The 23,124-nt window shown below is 45.3% G+C and overlaps 1 protein-coding gene across 1 annotated transcript in view; it reads right to left on the bottom strand.

Moving 5' to 3' along the window:
* Window positions 1-749: 749 nt before the first annotated feature.
* The window catches only part of SEMA3A (semaphorin 3A), a 192,111-nt gene continuing 169,736 nt past the window's right edge, over window positions 750-23,124 (bottom strand). Inside the window, exons 13-17 of the mRNA XM_083440751.1 lie at window positions 21,224-21,265; window positions 16,969-17,126; window positions 12,278-12,345; window positions 4,953-5,095; window positions 750-2,361 (exon numbers count right to left, since the gene is read on the bottom strand). Of these exons, the coding sequence (XP_083296877.1) occupies window positions 1,906-2,361; window positions 4,953-5,095; window positions 12,278-12,345; window positions 16,969-17,126; window positions 21,224-21,265 (867 nt within the window). The 3' untranslated portion in view covers window positions 750-1,905. The remainder of the gene's footprint in view (window positions 2,362-4,952; window positions 5,096-12,277; window positions 12,346-16,968; window positions 17,127-21,223; window positions 21,266-23,124) is intronic.

The raw sequence follows: 23,124 nt of genomic DNA, 5'->3' as shown, positions 1-23,124 counted from the left end.
GAAGCTGTACGCCGGCTCCCTCGGCCAATAAAGCGAGATGAGCACCACAATGCCAGAGTCTGCCACGACTGGACCTAATGGTCAGGGGTCCCTTTACCTTTATTAAGGTACTGCAGGACTATTATATCATTCCTAATGTAAAACCACGGCTAGTGGGAAATTATGGGAATGCAAAAGCTGGATGTAGATGGCACAAATTTGCCCATGGAAATAAGTTTGCCAATACTAGTAGAGATAACTAGATTGGGATGAGACCCCATATCCAATAATGAAATATTGCAAAATCCATTCTACTTTTAAGTGAATGCATTCTGTACTGCATATATCTGTGTGGGCTTGTTTGTATGTGTGTACACAAGTCTTTTGGTACCCCTGTTATTCTCTGGATAAAGGTCAACACTTTGCTAATCCAGCAGTTTTCAGACCTTCTACTTTTGGGGCATTATTTTCACATCAACTTGAATGCCCTGGAGGCTCTGTTGCATCAAAGAGATTCTGGGGCATGTTCCAATTTGTGTTGTCCACACAACAACCTGGCCCAAGTCTGTTAGGCTTCATGCTTGCTTTCTGTGTCATACATACCCAATATTACCCAGGTGCAGCTCCTCTCATTGAGACACCCTAGACATCTCCAAAGAATTACAGGCACTGCCAGAATGCCATCTGAAAACCACGACATTGACTGTATGAGCAGGTCAGATGGATTCTGCATCTTACAGTGTTGAACTTTTGCCATCCACATAATGAGGTCATGAGCAGAGGAGATATTTTAATGCTATTCACAGTCTTTTGAAATTAAAAATAAAATATACAGCTTAAGTCAACCAAGTTTCCCTTCATTGCTTCAATCCATTTCTGTTTGTATCAAAGTATTATACAAGCTGAAGTCTTTCATACTGAACAATCAGGGAGGGGAAAAAAGAAAAATCTGTCCATGCAATACAGACTCTTTTGCCAGAAAAAAACTTGGTTTGGAAGGATAAATCAGGTTGGAAGTTACTCATCATAGAGAATGTCTGGCAAGGAGCTGAGTTTGCTGAGTGTGTTGAACAAATGTTTGATAACAGACATTTAAAATTGAGCAACAGAAACCTTTGTTTTCCCTATTTAAAATAATTAAAAATTAGAATATTAGAATATTGTCAGACAAAAGCCTATTCTATTTCCTCCCCCACCCACCCACCAAGAGCTATCTTTGACTGCATATTGGTTGTGGTACATTTAAATAATTGTTTTAATAAAATACATCTTTAGGTCAAAGGTTAGGGGTGTCATCAGTAGTAGGTCAGAATGTTCCACTTGCTGCTGCTTCAGATAATTAATGGTTCACGGCGCTCCGACTTCAGTAAGCAATCAAGCACAGTATTGATTTCCTTCTTCCAGTACATATCTAAACAAGAGGACTTGTAGACCAGAAAGGGGGGAGGGGGACAAAAAACAGTCATGTGTACAACCAAGTGGGAAGGTGTTCATCAGCTGGATAAAGGTCCATGCAAGTTTTTAGTTAAGTTCAGGAAAATTAGCATGGCTGATGAGAGCTGTTCTGCACCTCCCTCTTTTATTCCTTTTCAAAATGGCAGAATGGCAGGTGACACTTTGATACCTCAAGTCCAAAGGGGATTGCTGAGACAGCCTTGCTGCAGATCCCATGAAACAATAAGTTAGTTTCGGAACAAGCTTATGTCCCCAAAATGCTGCAGAGTAGAGGTTCAGTGGTTTGTGTTTTTTTAACAAACAAACTGGGTTCATTTCAAACAAGATGGAAATTGTTTGAGCCTCCTAGCTCTTTGTAAACATCCACATAAAATGCCATGGGGAAAGTTTTCACGTATATTGCATTTTATTTCCAGTTATCTTGTCTATGCAAGTTTCTACTTGGATGAAGTTCCTAGAGGTAACTGTAGCTCAGACACTCCGTGGCGCCCTCTCAAACTCATGGGTCCTCCTATTCCTGCCTTTCTTGTTCTCTTGTAGATGCTTCCACTTGTTTGTGTTCACCTGGGGATTGGCGGGCCTCTGGCGCCGTTGTTTGCGGTCCCTTTTCCACACCTGCTCACAAAACTCATCCATGGTGTTGAGGTTGGGGTGGTTGATGAGCTGCATGAAGTCCCTGTACCAGACCTTCTGGCTTGGGGTCATGCTGTTAGAAGCTTCCTTGATCTTGGAGGTATCTCCCTCTTCCTCTTTATGAAGCAGCTCTTCAAGGTGCTCCGTGTCGATGATCTCCAGGGTCACCTTGAGGAGAGTTTGCATGAAGCCGTGCTCCACAGCGTGGCAGAAGTAAATGCCTGAGTCCTTCCGCTGCAAGCTCCGCAGCAGTAGACCTTGCTCTGTCCGGATCAGGCGATCATCTACTTTGATCTGTCAAGGAGGCAAAGAAAGGGGTCACTGTTCTCAATAGTCCTCTCCGGCTCTCTCGCGAAGCCTCAACACTGTGTGCCAGCATCGCGTAGTAGACTTGGATAGCAGAGGACCAGGATTTGAAACTGTACTTAGCCATGAAGCTCACGGAACAAGACTTTAGGTGATTTAGCCTCAACTACCTAACAGAGGGGGGTGCGGGTGGCACTGTGGGTTAAACCACAGAGCCTAGGACCTGCCGATCAGAAGGTCGGCGGTTCGAATCCCTGCAACGGGGTGAGTTCCCATTGCTCGGTCCCTGCTCCTGCCAACCTAGCAGTTCGAAAGCACGTCAAAGTGGAAGTAGATAAATAGGTACCGCTCCGGCAGGAAGGTAAACGGCGTTTCCGTGCGCTGCTCTGGTTCGCCAGAAGCGGCTTAGTCATGATGGTCACATGACCCGGAAGCTGTCTGTGGACAAACACCAGCTCCCTCGGCCAGTCAAGCAAGATGAGCGTCGCAACCCCAGAGTTGGTCACGACTGGACCTAATGTTCAGAGGTCCCTTTACCTTTACTGAAGGTGCTTTGATATAAAAACAGAATGCTACTTTAAGTTTTTTTGGAAGGAATGGGGATCCAAATATGATAAACACCATGCTCTCTGAAACCAGTAAAGAACTCGGTAAAACAACCAAGCATATTATGAGCCTGTTTGCCCTGAAATGGAATTTCCAGCACACCTCATCGTATGTTACAGTGTTCAGAAATGTAGAAAAAAATGTTACAGGGCAGGAAAAAAATGTTAGGATTTCAAATGGCTACAAAAATGAATCTATGGGAATCAGGGCATGCAGCTTCTTCCCATTTCAAAAGTTTAATCGGAGCTTAGAAGATGTGGGGCAGGAGATGGAGTCCTCTGGTCCAAATCTAGGTCTCTAAGTGAAACCATGTCTCAATGAAGAAACAAAAGAACTTTTCAGCCACAGCTTATGTAGTAATGGTACCTGGCCAGAGATCATTTTGGGAGACAAGGACTAGTGAAGATACCTGCCTGCCATCTTCCCCTTTCTTTGCCAAACGTGTGTGTGTGTGTGTGTGTGTGTGTGTGTACATTTATAAATAATACATACACAGGCACATACACTGGCTGCAATCCTGTGTACACTTACCTGAGAGTAAGTCCCACTTAACCCAGTAAGCATGATTCTGAGTGAACATGTGAAGGATTGCACAAATGATAAAATCCACCAACTTTATCCATGTGGGCAAATGCCAGCTGCGATTTCGTACCATGACGGGTCTTATAGAGCATGCTCTATTCTTCCCACCGCTTTTTTTGGGGGGGGGGGGACACCCAACCCTCAAATAATGAGCTTTTAGAAACTTAACTCTACAAAACCTCTAGCTGTGAATAAAATATGTCCCTTGGATTCTTCATGCAAAATAACATTTAACTGTCTTTCTTTCTTTCTTTCTTTCTTTCTTTCTTTCTTTCTTTCTTTCTTTCTTTCTTTCTTTCCTCTCCCCCACCCTCAGGTGGCGTCTAGCCAGCAGGGGAAAGGTTATTCTGTTAAAAATGAGGTGTTGAAGTGGCCTTCCAGACTTGTAGGATGTCTACATTCCTACTAATCCCCCAGAGCACCTGGGGAAATGAAAAGCACAACCATATTATTATATAGGTAACTGTGCAAGGGCAGGAGCAGAGACACCGATCTCCTCACTTAACCATTTCCGTCTATAACGGCCAGGAAAGCTTTTTGTTTCCATGGGGATTACTTCAGAAGCTAAGCATCCTCATGAGGGTCTCACACCCTCTTTGTTGCTGCTGCTGCAAGGTGCAAAGATGGCGCAGATTGAGGATACGGGAAAGACATTGCTTTGAGCTCCTAAAGTGAAGATCATCATGGAAGCAAAAAAACAAATGACCACCATGGAGGAATTTTAAGAGCTTACACTAACAATGGGTTTAGCACAGCAGCTGAGGCCCTGAGCTCAAAGCAAATCTATTTACCTCATAAGGATGGGAGAGTCTGACTCTCTAGACATCTTAAAGCTGGTGCCCATCTAATCACTGTTCCTTATGAGGTAAATATTGGGCCTTGCGGCAGGGATATAGAAGCTGCCACCTCCCAAATGCCTCCACAGTCTCTCCTAAAACTGGCAGGTTTGGAAACAGCCCAATTTCTTTGAGATGTTTCCACACCCAACTCCTGTGCTTTCTTAGGAGGGGAAATGAGCAAGAAGCAGGGTGGAGGTAGGAATAAAACTACAAACTTGTGCCTTGGTCATTTCAGACAGAAGATGGGGCCCCACAAAACTGAATTTTGCTTTATTTTTATTTATTTTGTAAAGGGCCCAGCAACATGTCAGGGAGAAAGCTAGGGTATAGCCTTTCTCCCTGACATCTCAACTATGTAGATGTGGGGTTTTTTTGGAGGGGAGGGGTGTTGTTGTTGTAATAAGCAGGGACATTTTATCATGTGAGTCCTGCTGCTACAATCCTGAGGTGGTACAGTTGAGACCCACGGGTCCCAGATTCTTGAGAACTGGGCCAGAGAGACTGAACACATTGAACCAGAAAGTCCTGGGATGCACTTTCAAGAGCTCATACCTCTTCCTTTCGGTCATCGTTTTGCTTCTGGAATTGCCAATAGACCAGAGCACGCTGAGATTTGGGGCTACATTCCAGGAAAGTGCTGCTGTTCTCCACTCCGTAGATGATCTTCTCTTCCAGCCCATGTCCACTTGGATTATCTGCAGGGAACAGGGAAGGAAAAACAAGGACATCTGAATGTTACTAGAAGAACTGAACGTCAGGCCCTGGATCGACTCTGCCCACCCAGGCCGGCCACTGCATCCTTCTGGGCAGGAAGGAGTAGAAAGGGCTTCCTGGTCCAGCTGAGACTTTCTTGACCAATGAAGACATCTGGTGCGTCCCTGTCTTTGGAGAAGGGCTGCAGCACAGTGGGACAGCTTGGCAGGCACAAGCTCCTACATTCAATCCTAGGCATCTCCAGGGATGAGAGAGACAGCCACCTCAAACCCTGGAAAGCCACTGCAGATCAGAGCAGGTGATATGGAACTGGCAGTCTGACTCAGGATATGTATAGATTAGTGGTTCAAAACACAGCAACGCTGTTTCCCCATCTACATTTCAAGTTGCATTAGCCTGCTGCTGGTGTGTACACTAGAGCAGGGATGTCTCCACCTGATGCACATTACCTGCTTGGCTTCCCCACCCCTGCAACCTCCCCAGCTGTCACCTGTGCGTGGACAGTGACTGTCTCAAACGTACACACCTTGGCTTAACGGAATATGGCTTGAGTTTCCCTTTCGGGTTGAAGCTGGTTTGAGGGAAACCACCTAAAACAGTAGTATTTCTCAATAAACGACAGGGAAATGTCATGTGTAGACCAAATCCTCAGCCAGAAGTGTGAGTAGACTGGAGCCAGGGGAAAAGACAATGTGCACAGCCTCCAGGTCATGTAGCTTCCTGGTTTTGCCTCTTCTTCAGTCCTGACTCGCTCTTTGGGCCCAGCTATTGGCTTGTCACAGAGCTTCTGGTCCTGGGTCACCTCAGGCTGACATGGTCCAGCCCTGACCTTCCAGAATTTGTGTCCCAGAAGGGAGAGGTGAGGGAGTACATGATCCCAGAGGATATTTTAACTCATTTATGTATTACTAAACCATCAGGAATGACTGCACTAGTCCTAAGCATGCTCTTTTCTTAAATGGGAGTCAATTATATAGATAAAAAAAAAAACCCCACATACTTGGGCATTAATTAATTATTATATGACAAAGATTTTTAAAAACAAATATATTAATTCATGGCACAAGTTGACTCACTTTATCCCTTAGCTTCGTTTCATTGGCTTAAAAGATGAGATATTTTTCAAATGGGTGAACAAGTTTTCAATAGTTTGGGTGTGGTGTCAGAAGATCTAATTGTGCCTCAAGAGGTCTATGATCTACTTCAACATAAAGCCATAAAATGTAAGGCTTTCAAAAATAAAATAAAATACCAAAGTGCGTTTAGGTTATATGGCACTGCAGTTTGCTGCTGCAGCTGTTAATGACCAGAAATCTTGTTTTTGTGGAAACATTATTCAATTAATCACTTCCTCTTGTAAGCCGGAATAATTTATGGAAACATAACAAGCCTAATAAACCAGACCTTGCGGACGAGTGAAAGAAAGTGAAATAAATTACTTCCTTTTTGTAACAACATTGTTTTCACGTTATCCATCAATTTGCAAGAAATGTTGGCTTGCCTTTGGATTTATATGGCAGTTGCTTCTTCTGCAGCACCACAAAGGCATTAAGGTCTAAGATTTCAAGACTTCATTTTAACCGCCCCCCTCCTTTTAAAATGGGATTTAAATTGCAATGGCCCAATAACTATTGGGAGCAAATACACAAGAAAGGATAAGCAAAAACAGAAAGGCTGTTTTACACCGCGTACTGTATGTTTTTCTACTTGCGAAATAGGTTGCCCAAGAAGCAGGACAATTACCTCCTTACGCCAAAGCATGAAAACTGCTTCCAAGTTCGCAATACTAGCCCTCTTGGGCAAACATTTTGAAAAGGTGTTAATGTTCATTTCCCCCCCTCTCATGGCTTTTAGGCTGCCACAGAGGGCACCTTGTTAGACGAGAGCCCAGGAAGATAAATGGATTACTCTAAAGTGTGTCATGGGATTGCTGAACATTTTTTGTGCTGCAACGGGCAACACAGCCCTCAGCAATGCCCAGGGGTGTTTAGATCGTGCAAAGTTACTTTGATTAAGATTGGTCTTTTTAGTGGTGGTGGTGGTGGTGGGGGTTTGCATGAGGTTCAGAATCTTTACAGAACCCCATTTTTGTTTGTTTGTTCTAGAAATGAGGGCTATGTGACGAAGAGCCTCTTGCAGTGTAATCCATTGTCAAGTCTTGTTTGACTTCATGTTGGCTGTGCACTAATCTAGCAAACAAAAAGCTGTTTGCTAAACGGTGCTGCCAAAAGGAAAAAAAGCTGGCAGGCCAGTTGCTGTGATGTTGACACAGGAATCGTACATTAACAACATGCAGCTATCCAGATGCAAGTGTGTGTGGGGGGGTGTTGAATAAAATGAATTATTGCCACCCAGCTTGTAAAAATGAAATATCAAGTCATCAACAGACACCAAATCAATAAGAAATGAATTGTTCCGGTTTTCTTTTCTCTTTGGGTTGTGATAACTTGATTCCCGGCAAGTAAATGGAAATACTCCCTTAGCAGGCGGATGAGCAGAACGACTTTAAGTTTAATCTTTAAAAGGTTCTACTTGAGAAGCATTGTGTCAGGGATTGGGAATGAACATCAACATGAAAAACTTTATTTCTAATGGCAGCAGAACAGAGTCTTATTGGGCTGTGTACACACTACAACTTTAAAGAACATCCAGAGCACATACTCTCCCTCTAAGAATTATGGGCCCAATAGCTTGTTAAGGGTTGCAGGGAACTGTGACTTTGTGGTGGATAAACTACAGTGACCAGATTTCTTTGAGTGGGTGGGAAGTGTGCTTCAAGCGTGCTTTAAAAATATTGTGTCTACACAGGGCCTGGCTGTCTGCCCATTCCTGTTTGTGCTCCCTCTCTTGGTTTGGGAAGTGGTGTGCTAAATACATTAGCCACAATCCATATCTGTGGTGCTGGAGAAGACTCTTGAGAGTCCCATGAACTGCAAGAAGATCAAACCTATCCATTCTGAAGGAAATCAGCCCTGAGTGCCCCCTGGAATGACAGATCCTGAAGCTGAGGCTCCAATACTTTGGCCACCTCATGTGAAGAGAAGACTCCCTGGAAAAGACCCTGATGTTGGGAAAGATGGAGGGCACAAGGAGAAGGGGACGACAGAGGATGAGATGGTTGGACAGTGTTCTTGAAGCTACCAGCATGAGTTTGACCAAACTGCGGGAGGCAGTGGAAGACAGGAGTGCCTGGCGTGCTCTGGTCCAGGGGGTCACAAAGAGTTGGACACGACTAAACAACAACAAAGAACATATCTATCCTGTATCTGTCTTGCGTTTTTTTCTATTGCCTGCGCATGAAGGATTATCTAGTCAGACTCTATGTCTAGCATAAAACCAGGAATAGCTGTATCTCTCCAGTAGAGGGCAGTGCTGCATAAGATCAAAAGCTGTATTTTCCACTCCTGTACTGTACTGGAATGTGAATAATTGGCAAACTGGGAAAAATGGTTTATGTCCCATCCTCTGTGTGCCCTGGGAATTTTAAATCAATAACCATATACTTTATAGTGCTATTTAACTGCCCCAATACAAGCAAAATGAAGAGAGACAAGCAGCTATCAATCAACTAACCAGAGTGAACTGTGGAACCACCACAAGGTTGATCTTTGGTTTAACCAACTCGTCCCAATTAGGCTGCAACCGTCTAGGCTCACTTTCCTCACTGAATTCAGTGGACTTACTTCTGAGAAGGCGAGCACAGAACTGCGCTGTAAGTGATTTTACACGGCCTAGGACCCTCGTACCTACGGGACCGCCTCTCCATGGACCTTAAGGTCCATAAATAGCAACACCCTAGAGGTCCCGGGCCCTAAGAAGTTAGATTAGCCTCAACCAGAGCCAGGGCCTTTTCAACACTGGCTCCAGCCTGGTGGAACGCTCTGTCTCCTGAGACCAGGGCCCTGCAGGATCTGATTTCTTTCCGCAGGGCCTGTAAGACAGAGTTGTTCTGCCTGGCCTTTGGCTTAGAATCAGTTTGATTCCCTCCCCCTCTTTCTTTTTCCTTTCTCCTCCTGTGAAGAGGCTGCATCTTAATGTTGTATTTTAATCTTGTTGTTTTTTTTTTAATTGTATTTTAATCAACTTGTTTTTATTATTGGTTGTTAGCCACCCTGAGCCTTGGTTGGGGAGAGCGGGGTATAAATAAATAATTTATTATTATTATTATTATTATTATTATTACAGTGGTGCCCCGCAAGACGAATGCCTCGCAAAACGGAAAACCCGCTAGACGAAAGGGTTTTCCGTTTTGGAGGTGCTTCGCAAAACGAATTTCCTATGGGCTTGCTTCGCAAGACGAAAATGTCTTGCGAGTTCCTGGGTCCCCCCCCCCCTTTTCCCCAAGCCCCTAAGCCGCTTAACAGCTGTTTGCTAAGCCGCTTAACAGCTGATCGCTAAGCCGCTTAACAGCTGATCCGCTAAGTCGCTTATCAGCTGATCCGCTAAGCCTGCTAAGCCGCTAATAGCGCTAATCCACTAATCCGCTAATGGGCTTGCTTCACAAGACCAAAAAAAAAACAAAAACGCAAGACGAAGAGACTCGCGGAACGGATTCTTTTCGTCTTGCCAGGCACCACTGTATTATTATTATTATTATTATTATTATCATCATCATTATTATTATTACATGGCTTGGTGCTAAGCAAGCTCGTTTCAGAGGGGACTATCTTCCTTGTAAGGTGGTGGACAAGGGCATTTCTTCCTCCGCAGAGGAAGGCCTGACAGCATCATTCAGTCCCCCACCCTTTGCAGATACGAAGGGTGCAAGTTCAACATGATTGTAGAAGGCTGGCATCAACAGAGCCTACAGACATGCAATGCCTCCTTCAATGCCAGGTTGGGCCACTGTCCTATGCAGCCCAGAAACACACTTTCAGAAGAGCAGCATCACTCCAAGATTTCATGCAGAGATCTTTCCCAACCAGTGGCGTAGCGTGGGGGGTGCGGGGGGGCCGGCCGCACCGGGTGCAACATCTGGGGGGGGGGGGGGCGCTCGCACTTGCAGCTCTCTGCCCCTACCTGGCTCACTCACTCTCTCTCACTGCAGTGCTGGCTGTGCGAATCCGATCCGAGCCGCCGGGTCGCCGCCCACTGTGGAGGGGAGGGTGCCAGGCGTGCGGTGCGGAGAGAGAGTGAGGGACTATCTGGGGGAGGGACAGTGCAGCGGGGGGCGCAAATTACTTGCCTAGCCCCAGGTTAGGGGGTGCAAATTACTTGCCTTGCCCCGGGTGCTGACAACCCACGCAATGCCACTGTTCCCAACCTTGCCTCCTTTTCACTGGAGTTGCCAGGAGTGGATCCTATGACCTTCCTTCTGCAGGCAAAGCACGTGAAGGAACTTTGCCACTTCCTAGCTTTCCATCAGGCAGTGGGGCTCATTGTAAAGTCAGCGTTACGGCGGAACATAATGAACTGCTTAGAAATCATTTCCTCATCATGGGCTGCAAATCAGCCTAACTCCTTAATAATGCAGAAATCAGGCAGCTCTAAAGCAACATCTTGAGCAGTCAGGACAGCATTTTGGCCCCGTGAAGAAAATTCACAAAACATTTATGAAAATTATTAATACTCCAGCCATAAAAAGGTGAAAAACTCTGGGGCCACAATACCCTGGTTATACCACTTTAACAAATTACAAGATTTTTGTACTATCCCACTGGATTCAGTAGGGCATGTTCCCAGATATGCATAGAACTGCAGCAACTGAATGGACCTACTCCTAAGTAAACATAAACCATTTCTCCACACTGTAATGCAACCCCATCCAGTTTGCATTTATTAACCAAAAGATACGTACAAAATTGCATGTATTAGGGGAAAGCATTCGGGGGGGGGGGGAGGTTATTAGTAAAATGAATGAGCAAAAATTTAGTAAGGTGTATATTAGGGCACTTAAACTTACTTACAGCGCAATAGTACTGGTAAGTGTGTCTACTCAGAAGCAAATTCTTCATCTTCAATAGGAGTTATTCCTACATAAGTATATTATAGAATCATAGAATTCTAGATTTGGAAGCGACCCTGAGAGTCATCTAAAATCCAACCCCCTGCAGTGCAGCCATTGCAATCAAAGCACTGCAGCTTTAGGCTACAATTGTACACACATTTACTCGAGAGCAGGGCTTTTTTTCCCTAAAAAAATGTTTATGGGTACTCTCAGGGCTGGATTTAGGTTTAATGAGGCCCTGAGCTACTGAAAGTAATGGGGCCCTTTATATGTCCAGCTGTCCTTTGTCAACAACAAATTGTCGCTTTCTGTGTGTGTTGAATATATGCTATATGGAAGTTTATGGACCTAATAGGTATCTAAAGCCATTTGCCACAGTTGCTGTGTGTAGGTTTTATTTTATTTGTTTTTTATCTTATATTTTGGAAATGTACATCCAGTTTTTTCCCCTTTAAATTTTTTTGGGGACCCCCAACAGAGTGGGGCCCTAAGCTATAACTTGTTTAGCTTATACGTAAATCCGGCACCGGGTACTCTCATTTTGACTCAAGAAAATCACCATTTTATAGTTCAAATCGGGAAAAATAAATACAGTAAATGGACAAAAGTGCAAAGATTCAGAAAATGTTTAGGGGAGGGGTATGCGTCCCCCCAGAAAAAAAACACTGCTTGAGAATAAACCCTTTTGAACTCAGTGGGCTATACTTCCAAGTAAGCATACATAGGAGGCTGTTATGCTTGTTTTCCTAGAGGTAAAGAGGAATAGATTTGCTCTGTGGCTCCATTCCCGACCCTTTCCTTTGGCTGAGTAGGTAAAGGTAAAGGTAAAGGTACCCCTGGCCATACGGGCCAGTCGTGTCCGACTCTGGGGTTGCGCGCCCATCTCGCTTAAGAGGCCGGGGGCCAGCGCTGTCCGAAGACACTTCCAGGTCATGTGGCCAGCGTGACAAGCTGCATCTGGTGAGCCAGCGCAGTACACGGAAATGCCGTTTATCTTCCTGCTAGTAAGCGGTCCCTATTTATCTACTTGCACCCGGGAGTGCTTTCGAACTGCTAGGTTGGCAGGCGTTGGGACCGAACAGCGGGAGCGCACCCCACCGCGGGGATTCAAACCGCCAACCATGCGATCGGCAAGTCCTAGGCGCTGAGGTTTTATCCACAGCGCCACCCGCGTCCCTTGGCTGAGTAAGGATCACGTAATGATCTACCATCTTACCATGATGCTGTAAGTCAGAGCAGTGAGTCAGAGGGTCACCATTTCGGATATCTTGTCGTCTAGTGCGTCTAAAGGAAACATATTACAGAAACCAGTAAATCTCCATTGCATTCATTCACTGTATTTTTAAATATATATAAAAGCAATGACAAACATAGACAACATCTTAAAAAGCAGAGACATCACCTTGCCAACAAAGGTCCGTATAGTTAAAGCTATGGTTTTCCCAGTAGTGATGTATGGAAGTGAGAACTGGACCATAAAGAAGGCTGATCACCAAAGAATTGATGCTTTTGAATTATGGTGCTGGAAGAGACTCTTGAGAGTCCCATGGACTGCAAGAAGATCAAACCTAGCTATTCTGAAGGAAATCAGCCCTGAGTGCTCACTGGAAGGACAGATCCTGAAGCTGAGACTCCAATTCTTTGGTCACCTCATGAGAAGAGAAGACTCCCTGGAAAAGACCCTGATGTTGGGAAAGATGGAGGGCAGAAGGAGAAGGGGACGACAGAGGACGAGATGGTTGGACAGTGTTCTCGAAGCTACCAGCATGAGTTTGACTAAACTGCGGGAGGCAGTGGAAGACAGGAGTGCCTGGCGTGCTCTGGTCCAGGGGGTCACGAAGAGTCGGACACAAGTAAACGACTAAACAACAACAAAAAAGGGGGGGATACTTTAGAAGGGCAGCCTGACCCACAGAAACTGAGCTGGTGAAGATTTTCTTGGTGTAAAAACAATTTGGGGAGGTTTCTCCTGCTGGATGCCTCTGTCAGGAAAGCAAATGGGTCAACCAGACAACGCTAGGGATATTATTAGTTATATTATATTCAGAGAGAGATGTCACCCAGAGATATGGATGCTTGAAGGAAATGATCCATTCCTTTTGTGAACAACAATCCAAACCATTTTCTGTCAGTGTTCGCATTCAGAAGTCAATAATTCCAACCCAAGTGAGCATTGTTGTTGCAGTAGCCAAGGCCCTGAGGGGTATTGATTACAACTAAATGAAGTGTCTGAGATGCAGGCAGTTTGATTCAGGAGAGTTCGGCGTGTGCACCAGGGAGCCATGAATTCCTTCAATCTAGAGTACAGCCATGTGCACACAATGCCATTAAAGCACATTCAAAACACATTCCTTCCCTCCACTAATTCTGGGCACTGCAGCCTTCCCCTCTCAGAGTTACACCTCCTAGCAACCTGTAACAAATGACAAGCACACAATTCTTTGAGGTACTGTATTTTTCGCTCTATAAGACGCACCAGACCACAAGACGTACCTAGTTTTTGGAGGAGGAAAACAAGAAAAAAAAAATTCTGAATCTCAGAAGCCAGAACAGCAAGAGGGATAGCTGCGCAGTGAAAGCAGCAATCCCTCTTGCTGTTCTGGCTTCTGGGATAGCTGCGCAGCCTGCATTCGCTCCATAAGACGCACACACATTTCCCCTTGCTTTTTAGGAGGGAAAAAGTGAGTCATAGAGCAAAAAATACAGTAAATAACATGCTTCGAATGTGCTTTCAGTGTGTGGCATGTATGCAGCCCAATCTCAAATGCGGCATCTTCTCAGAGAAAGTGAGATCAGCCAAGATTTCTCTAACTCAGTTTCTTTCGATTATTTCATTTCCTCAACAGAGATTTAGAGGTATCCAGGCTACGGGTAGCTAACACCTGGCCCAGGGAAGATCCACTTCCTCAAATGGTTATTCCCTCTTCTTGGTAACCAAAACCCCACTGGTTTTGATGGCATCAAAATCTTTTTAAAAAAATTAAGTAGACACAGTGCAAATTAAACCTCCCGATGCCTGGGAAGGGGGCAATAACTGTCCTCTTCAGATGATCACCATGGATCAACTGGGAGTGGGGGGGGGCTGTGAGCCTGTGTGGGACACCCATTTCTGGCAACACCTGCTGCTGGAATGTGACCAAGGGAGGCTGCCAAAAAAGGCTTAGCATCTCCATTCTAGACTGCTGCGTACATAAAGGTAAAGGGACCCCTGACCATTAGGTCCAGTCGTGACCAACTCTGGGGTTGTGGCGCTCATCTCATTTTATTGGCCAAGGGAGCCGGCGTACAGCTTCCGGGTCATGTGGCCAGCATGACTAAGCCACTTCTGGCAAACCAGAGCAGAGCACGGAAACACCGTTTACCTTCACGCCGGAGCGGTACCTATTTATCTACTTGCACTTTGACGTGCTTTCAAACTGCTAGGTTGGCAGGAGCAGGGACCGAGCAACGGGAGCTCACCCCGTCATGGGGATTCGAACCGCCAACCTTCTGATCAGCAAGCCCCAGGCTCTGTGGTTTAACCCACAGCATACATGCCATACCTTTAAAGCATGCCTCAAGTGTCCTGGGAACTGTAGTTTGTCCCTTGTAGAGCTACAATTCCCAGCACCCTTAACAAATGGCACTTCCCAGGATTCTATGGGAGAGAAAAAATGTGCATATAAGGTATGAGTTAATAGGTATTCAGTATGGCTTGGCCACCAGTTTGGTGATGCAGGACAATGAAGTACTGATAACTAGAGTAAGAATTTAAGTAAACCTCAGGTGCTTGGGTTAAAAAATCTAAAGCAATGCTTGCCACAGAATAGGATGAATTATATGTTTTGGTTAGAACATTAGGTTAAAAACCAGTTAGTGGCTTGAATCGGTACCAAAATTATTATTACAACCCATAGCAACATGTTTAAGCAACACCAAACCACTTACTGGATCTTTCTTTCTTTGCTTTAATAATGTTTTGCACCTTTTCAAAAAGAAAATCTGCACTGTAGAAAGGAGAACTATGTCTGTGTTTGCTTTGTCCACTTCCTTTGTCTCAAAACAGTAGTGGAAAAAAACTCCCTGTTCAACCCATGAAAAAGAGATGCTTTTGAGCAGAATAAAGAACAGGGCAAACAAAGATGTTGTGAAGAGGCTGAACACTTCGCTTGGAGAAGAAAAGAAACAGCGAAGGAATGAGAAGTCAGGCAAGTGGGTTGTGGATGAGAGAAAAGAGGATTAGGTGTCTGAACAATGATGGAAGCTCATCGCGGAAGCAGAAGTCAAGGAGCCAGGAAAAGCCCTCACATTTTTCACCCCTGGCATCTGTTGTATTCAGTGAAGCTTCTTTGGATTTAGTCAAAATCTAAAAGATATTAGGTAAATCTAAAAGATACATAAGCTAAATCTAAAAGATATATTAGGCTGTATTCAGTCTAAGTACTACTTAGACCCACTGAAATTCATAGACATGGCCAACTTAGGCTCGTTGCTTTCTGTAGGTTTGCTGCTGAAACGTAGCTGAATACAACCCAGTGGCTTTTTACATCAGTGAGCTAGGATTATACCAGTGGATCTAGTCCCACTCACAAATATGGGGAAAATTTATACTAATTAGGAAAGCTGCTAATCTAAAGTCATTTGTAGGCTCAATACGAACAGGCAAACTGCAACAAAACATGTCTCTCCCATATCAGTCTCTACTGACACATCAGGTGCTGCAACCGCCCAGTGGTTTGACTTCACCTCCAAGGGCGGACTTCTCCATTGTCTCTCAAGACAGACGGATGCCACCATGAATGGTGTGTTCAGGAATTTGCTTCAGCACAGGAAGGCTTTATCTCTGGAAGTTCTCAGGGATGTGCATGAGGGGATTGGTCCAATGTCCTCAGGTCTGAAGATGGTTTCTAAGTGAAAAGTATGAGTGATCTGGAACCCTGAGTAGACAGGGCTCCCCGGTGTCCAACAGAGCATGCTCAGAAACAGTCTTCAGACCTTTGCACTAAACATGCAAAGACCAGAAGTGGAGCCTGCGCAGCCAGAGTCATTGGTGCAAGACTTCAATGTGCCCCCCCCGCCTCCGTTCCCAGGTGAAGCCTTCTTGTGTTCAGGTGAACACCTGAATGTGGCCACAGTCTAAGCCAGGCGTTCCCAAATTGTGGTGGTTCATAATGTGTCCAGGGATCAGTGGCTGAAGATGCACACTAAATATTTATATTGATTATTAATTGCATGTTCACTGTGTTGCTTATTTCTATGCATTCTTCTGCGGAATTCCCGTTGTAGCGCAATAGAATATAAAAAATAAAAACGACAATTAAAAATAGAACTAAGAATCATACAGCATTTAGCACAGCACACCAGTGGCGTAGCGTGGGTTGTCAGCACCCGGGGCAAGGCAAGTAATTTGCACCCCCTAACCCATGGATTTGCACCCCCTAACCCGTGGATTTGCGCCCCCTAACCCTAACCCCCAGATGTTGCGCCCGGTGCGGCCGGCCCCCCTTGCACCCCCCACGCTACGCCACTGCAGCACACTGCTACAATGGGCAGAAAAATCATGAAGCGATCTGCCATGGTTTTTTTGGCAATTTTCATGTGGTCCGCAGGGGAAAAGTTTTGGAACCAAGGGTCTAAGCAGAACCAGGGTATCACTTGAAACCAGTAGTGGAAGATGGGGAAGCAGCACTCACCTGACTGCTGGTCACAGGGCTAAGTGGTGGTCAGGTGGAAAGCCTGACGGATTGGTTCTACCAGTGCATTTGCCTCATGCCATGCCACCCCCCCCCCCCACAGCGATGCAGGTGGCTGACAGTCAGGCGTGCGCTGCTGTCACTGCTGGTGCCCACTACTGCTTGAAACCATCACTTAAGGAATCAGGTGAGGACACTGAAGGAGAAGTGGAAAGACACTCAAATCCAGCCTTACCTCTTAGCGGTGGGAAAGTAACGAGAGCACGAGGCACCATCCCAGGCGCAGTATGGGTCCCTAGCAAGGCAGCACTCTGCACATGCTTTACCATACACATCGCAGCGGTGCAAGGGAAGCTGTGAAACGCCAACAGCTGAGCCGATGTAGAGCTGTTGCTGTTTGTGGCAGAAGAGAGAAAGAGGGAGAGACATGGTAAGTAAACCTGCTTCGTTCAAAAAGAATCACCTTCATTTATCTCTCAGCACTTTTGGCCCTTACAACATGCCGCACAAGTTCTAAAATTCAGAGTCATTTCGATTCTTGCTTCTTCTCTGTGCGATTATGACAAGAAAAGGAACAGGGTTGGTTAAGAAATTACATTTGTGTGGATTCCGACTAATGTGCGGACCACAATTCTTGGCTCAAAACGTTTTAGGATAAAACACATTTAGAAATGCATCCATTAAGATAAAATTATTTCAATATGCGTTCTGCAATAAGATATGTAATTACAACTGTATTTAAATATTCTTTTAAAAAAATCAAATAGGATTTTGCATGCATTTTTTAAGAAAAAAAAGGCAAGTTACAGATAAATACGGAAACAGGATGGAATGGACTTTTAGGAATATATGCAAATTTGATACAGACCAGAATCCATCTATCTTTATAAAGGAATCTCCCATAGGGAGAGTCATAATTTCCAGCTGTGCCTAAAGTGCTGCAAGGCCCTTTTTGAACATTACATCATGCAGCTGAACATGGGGATGTGGATTCCTGTACATACCAGCTCCCCACTCCACATTTCCATAGTCCACACCTGCCTATCTGCCCATCCTCCCTTCCAGGTCAACTGAATCCTGAACACCACCTCCAGCCTGACAAATTAAGGTTCCTCCTGCACGGAAAAACCCTTTGTTGTTGTACCCGAACTATCACAGAAGCATCAAGCGTTTCATAAACTTGATTCATTTGGAAGGTTAACTAACAAGAGTCTTCTGCCACCACCTGATTAAGCAGAAAAACCTGGAGAAAAACACGCTGCCTCGACTCTGGAGGTCTGCAACTGCCCCTCTGCTCCCACAGAGCATCTGACGGCACAAGCTCTTCTGTTTGCTTCAGAGGGGAGGGAGGCAGCCGAGGGATGAGTTTTGGGAGGCTGCTTTGATTGTTATCTTTTGCTCTGCACGGGACGTAAAGTTCATCACGTCACTCCATGAAAAGCTCCAAGTTCACAAAGAACAATGCATTTAATATCTAAAGCTGGGAGTGCTCGAGAATCAGGAATCAACATGCTCTCAAAAACGCCTCTAATTCAAAGATGCAATCGATGCCAGAAGCTTGTCATAGTGCATCACCTACGTGTATTGTTTTCTTTCCTCCTCCCTTCACTTGGGGCTACACCAACACTTTATAGGCTTCACTTTACGTGAATAACTTAGCTAGAGAAAACTTTTAATATTGTAAATTTGTTTTCCGAGGGATCAGGGAGAATTGTAATCCCTCCTGAATACATAAAGGGGCCTTTGATCGAGAAGTTGTGCTTAAATGCATGGTTCATTATACAGTGTAATCTGCTCCTTTAAAAAGAATGTACTTGTAAAAATAATCAAAAGCAGAGCATTCTGGTACCATATGAATATATATATATATAACTTGACAGCTTTGTTTTGAAAATAGTTTTCTCTAGAATAGCACATTCTTTTAAATCTCCCCCTACCCCTTGTTGTTTTAGGTGATAAACTGTGCGAGGGAAGTGGCCCCAAACAAAATATTTCATGTCAAACTCATTCCTTTTAGGCAAGTTTCCAGTACTCAATGGGGTTCCTAGCTGGCCTGCCCAGAATTCTGACTATTGAGATGGCTTTACCCCTTTCTCATCGAAAGCTATATCAGTGGCTGATATGATACACATCTGTTTTCATATCTTTAAAAAGAATACCAAACATATGCATCTGAAAGATTTATTATAAATTTAGAAAAGTTACATAAATAGAACATGGGCTTGTGGTGTATCTGCCGCTTGCCTCAAGATGTTCCAGAAAGGACACAAAAAGGGTTTCCAAACACCTATCCGAGTCTGTCTCACAAGTTTCATCTTTACAAAATGTGTTCGTTTCAGCCACCATTACTCTAGTTGTTGTGCCCAAGCGTGATGCTCCTTATTTACGTTAGAGACTCAGTACAATGCCTTCAGCAGCAAAAGAAGCCTAATTCCGATATGTAACTGTACATTATAAAAACAGCCCTGTACAAAGTCAGACCAACAGTCCACGGGCGAGTCTGCTGGATCTCCCTGGATATGCTGGAGATTTAACATGCAGAGCTAAGCTATGGCCCTCCGTCAGAGCCTTTGGCCATCAAGGCTCAATTTTAATGCAGCTTCATCTAATGGATAAGAGAACTCTCACATTTTCTCCCCAACAGATTCCATGGTGAGCAGCTTTAGAGACAGGCAGGCCAGTCTTCCCATGGTGCAGAGGGTCTAAAGAAAGTGGCCTCACTCTGCATCTTCAGGCTGCTTCAAGGATGTAGGGTGGTGCAAGGCATAGCTGTCAACTTTCAGATTTGAAAATAAGGGATCAGCAGCCTTCCCTGTCCTAGGGAGCCTCAAAAATAAGGTCCCGGGGACAGTCTATGGGATATCTAACAATCTGGGATAGCAGCAGGAAGCAGCGGGAAGTGGAATAAGGGAATTTCCCGCAAAAAAGGGGAAGGTTGACAGCTATGGTGCAAGGTGCTAAAGTGTGCTATGGGAACCAAGCCCTCTGGGTTCCCTCTTTCATGTCTTCCCTTCGTCATCTCTGAAGTGCCTCCCAAATTCTGAGTGCCAAAGCACTGTCATACATTTGTGGAGGGCCACATTGCCCTATAAGGGACGCGGGTGGCGCTGTGGGTAAAACCTCAGCACCTAGGACTTGCCGATCGCATTGTCAGTGGTTTGAATCCCCGCGGCGGGGTGCGCTCCCGTCGTTCGGTCCCAGCGCCTGCCAACCTAGCAGTTCGAAAGCACCCCCGGGTGCAAGTAGATAAATAGGGACCGCTTACCAGCAGGAAGGTAAAAGGCGTTCCGTGTGCTGCGCTGGCTCGCCAGATGCAGCTTGTCACGCTGGCCACGTGACCCGGAAGTGTCTGCGGACAGCGCTGGCTCCTGGCCTATAGAGTGAGATGAGCGCACAACCCTAGAGTCTGGCAAGACTGGCCCGTACGGGCAGGGGTACCTTTACCTTTACATTCCCCTATATTCCTGAGTCCAATCAAAGTAAGACTCAGTCAAGGCTGGGGGCGTTAAAACTGTGCCAAACAAGGGACCCCTGAATTTAGCATGTTAAAACATAAGCCAGGCTGGCTTCCTGCATCCTGGAAATCACCAGCTCCAGATGGGTAGCAATTGCTTGACACTGATAGCATGACAACTCCCACTTTGCATAAAGCGGTTGCTGTACACTGAACACTTCCATTGTGATCAATGGGTCTTTGTAAAAGTGAATTTTGCACATTCATTAGCCCCTAGTTCATGGGTAGGCAAACTAAGGCCCGGGGGCCGGATCTGGCCCAATTGCCTTCTAAATCTGCCTGCAGACGGTCCAGGAATCAGCGTGTTTTTACATGAGCCCTTTTATTTAAAATGCATCTCTGAGTTATTTGTGGGGCCTGCCTGGTGTTTCTACATGAGTAGAATGTGTGCTTTTATTTAAAATGCATCTCTGGGTTATAGGAAACATAGGAATTCATTCATTCCCCCCCCCCCCAAAAAAAATATAGTTTGGCCCCCCACAAGGTCTGAAGGACAGTGGACTGGCCCCCTGCTGAAAAAGTTTGCTGACCCCTGCACTGAACACTTCCATTGCGATCAATGGGTCTTTGTAAAAGTGCATTTTGCACATTCATTAGGCCCTAGTTGGTGTTATAGAGGAAGAAGCAGGTGAGAAGGAAGCAGGGTAGTGATTGTGCCAATGCTGGAGAACAGGAGATTTGACCCTCATGACCTGCAGCCAGTGACTCCTGGGGATGCAACATCTCTGGAGCTTGGAACAAGGATCTTTGTTTCAGAGACTAATTAGGCAGTTCATTTCCACTTCATAGCTAGCGAAGCACACGTCAAGACTTTCCCTCTTCTTTGTCTGTCAGAATTTCCATAAGAAACTAGAAACATTTATGAAAAGGAATGGGAGGCATCTGGCACCAATATCTTTTCAGGCAAGCAAGTTAAGGTCTCTGAAATATGGGACCCAATAACTACTGAAGAGTCTCAAGATTGCATGTACAGTACCTGCTTTGTGGAAATCTTCATGGCTGAAATGGCTGTGGGTTCCTGGAAAAGAGAGTTACAGTTATAGAAAGATGCTTTAAATAGCTGCTTCTCTTAAGACGATGAGAACTGGGTGCCTCGCCGTGGATTGCTCTTACTGACTTTCACGCTGAAACACCGTTGTTGCTATGGATGCATTCAAATGCATTCGTGCCTGAGCAATTGTGCATGTTGAAACTAAAACACAAGGATAAATCAAGCATGCATTCTACAAAGGTCCAGTGGAGGCGTCATAGCAGTCCTGCAAAAATAGCAAATTGGGAGCCAGCTTCAGGACTGCACACCTATGTCTGTCCCTTTCTCAGTGGGAATCATCCCCCCTTTAACCATGGTTTAGCATCATACTGAAGCCAACCAGGGTCCCTCTTCTTCAGGGCTTCTCAACTGCAGTGCGACTCCTTTGCTTCATAATATTGGCAACTGCTAGGGGGACAGGGAACTGCAGATCATGATGATGTCGCCATACCAGCAAATATGCAAAATGGTATGTAGAGGAGGACAACTCTGAGCAGGGCTGCTATTTCTGGTAGGAATTCCACACTGAGGAATATGTGTAGATCTGTCTTATGGATTGTAGACCTTTCTATTTTCTTATAGTTTCTTCATACGGGCTCAGTTTCTATCAAGGTACGCTGACATAGCCTGCTTCAAGCTTTCACACTTCACCCCCGGCGAGCCCATGGGGAACTGGATATGGCTCAGTAGATGCCAAGCATGCAGACTCTCCAGTGCAAATGGGTTATTAAACTTGGTATTGGAAGGCATCAATTACAGGCCTTACCGAATTGTTTGCTCAGCTGTTCAGGGAGACACTGCACAAATCAGGTTAAAAAGGCATTTGTTATCAGTGCAATACATCTGGAATGCCTTCAGTTTGGCTGGAGCTGTCAATGAAAAGTGTTGTGTTCGGCATTCTGCAACTCAGGCTGTTAAATTCATTCTTTGGTGACATAAAATTAGATCCACCCACCCCTGGGATATGTGGAAACTCAAAAGTGATGGGTTGCATTGAAACCTCGTATCAGATTTCTACCTAGGACTCGATTCCTTTGGCGCATTAACCAACCCCCCTTCAAACTCCAGCTGCACCTGCAAGGAGAATAATTTCAACAGTATTTTATGGCAGCTGATAAGGAGCTCTTGGGGTCATGCTGAATGTTGAGGTGTGTGCATCCCCAGGCATCTTCACACCAGGATGTTCAACACAACAAGGGAGCAGAGGAATTGCAATGCCTCCTTCTAACGGTTTCTGGTGGTCCCCTCTTCCCACCTTTTTGTTTTGCCCTTCAAGGGCAAAGCAAGGGCAAATCTGCACTGCCACGCCAAATAGCGCCTTTGCCAAGCCTGTCTTTCTCCTACCACTTTCTCTCCTGACGGCTAAGCCACTTTGGACTTTGGGAGTAGCTTGGGACAAGCAGAAAGCAAGAGACAAGGAGGTAGCTAAGCACCCGTCCTCCTGCCCACATGTGCAACGGCCACTAAGCGTGGAGTTTCAGCCTCAATGTCAGCTGTCAAATGTGTTTTTGCTGTCAGTTCCATCACTGAGTCCACCTGTTTTTTTGGCTAAGGACTCACCTCGCCAGATTCTGTCAGCCTGTTTCTGATTGATCAGATACTGCTCTGGCTCAGCCCCAGACTTGCATGGGTCAACTACTCGTCACAGCTCCATGCCCACCCCTGCACAGGTGGTGGGACTCAAAACCAAAAGTTGGAAACCATTTTTTCAAGGCTGCAAAATGTGATACAATGGTCCTCTCTCTCTCTCTCTCTCTCTCTCTCTCTCTCTCTCTCTCCACACCCCCTCAATCTGAGTCACCATAGCCTACCTCTAGGCATCTGAAATGTAAGGCAAAAGCCTCCAG

This window comes from Podarcis tiliguerta, assembly GCF_965153285.1.
Source record: "Podarcis tiliguerta genome assembly, chromosome: 5".
Classification (NCBI taxonomy): domain Eukaryota; kingdom Metazoa; phylum Chordata; class Lepidosauria; order Squamata; family Lacertidae; genus Podarcis; species Podarcis tiliguerta.
Note: the sequence above shows the minus strand (reverse complement) of the source record. Positions and strands in the feature narration are given on the sequence as shown.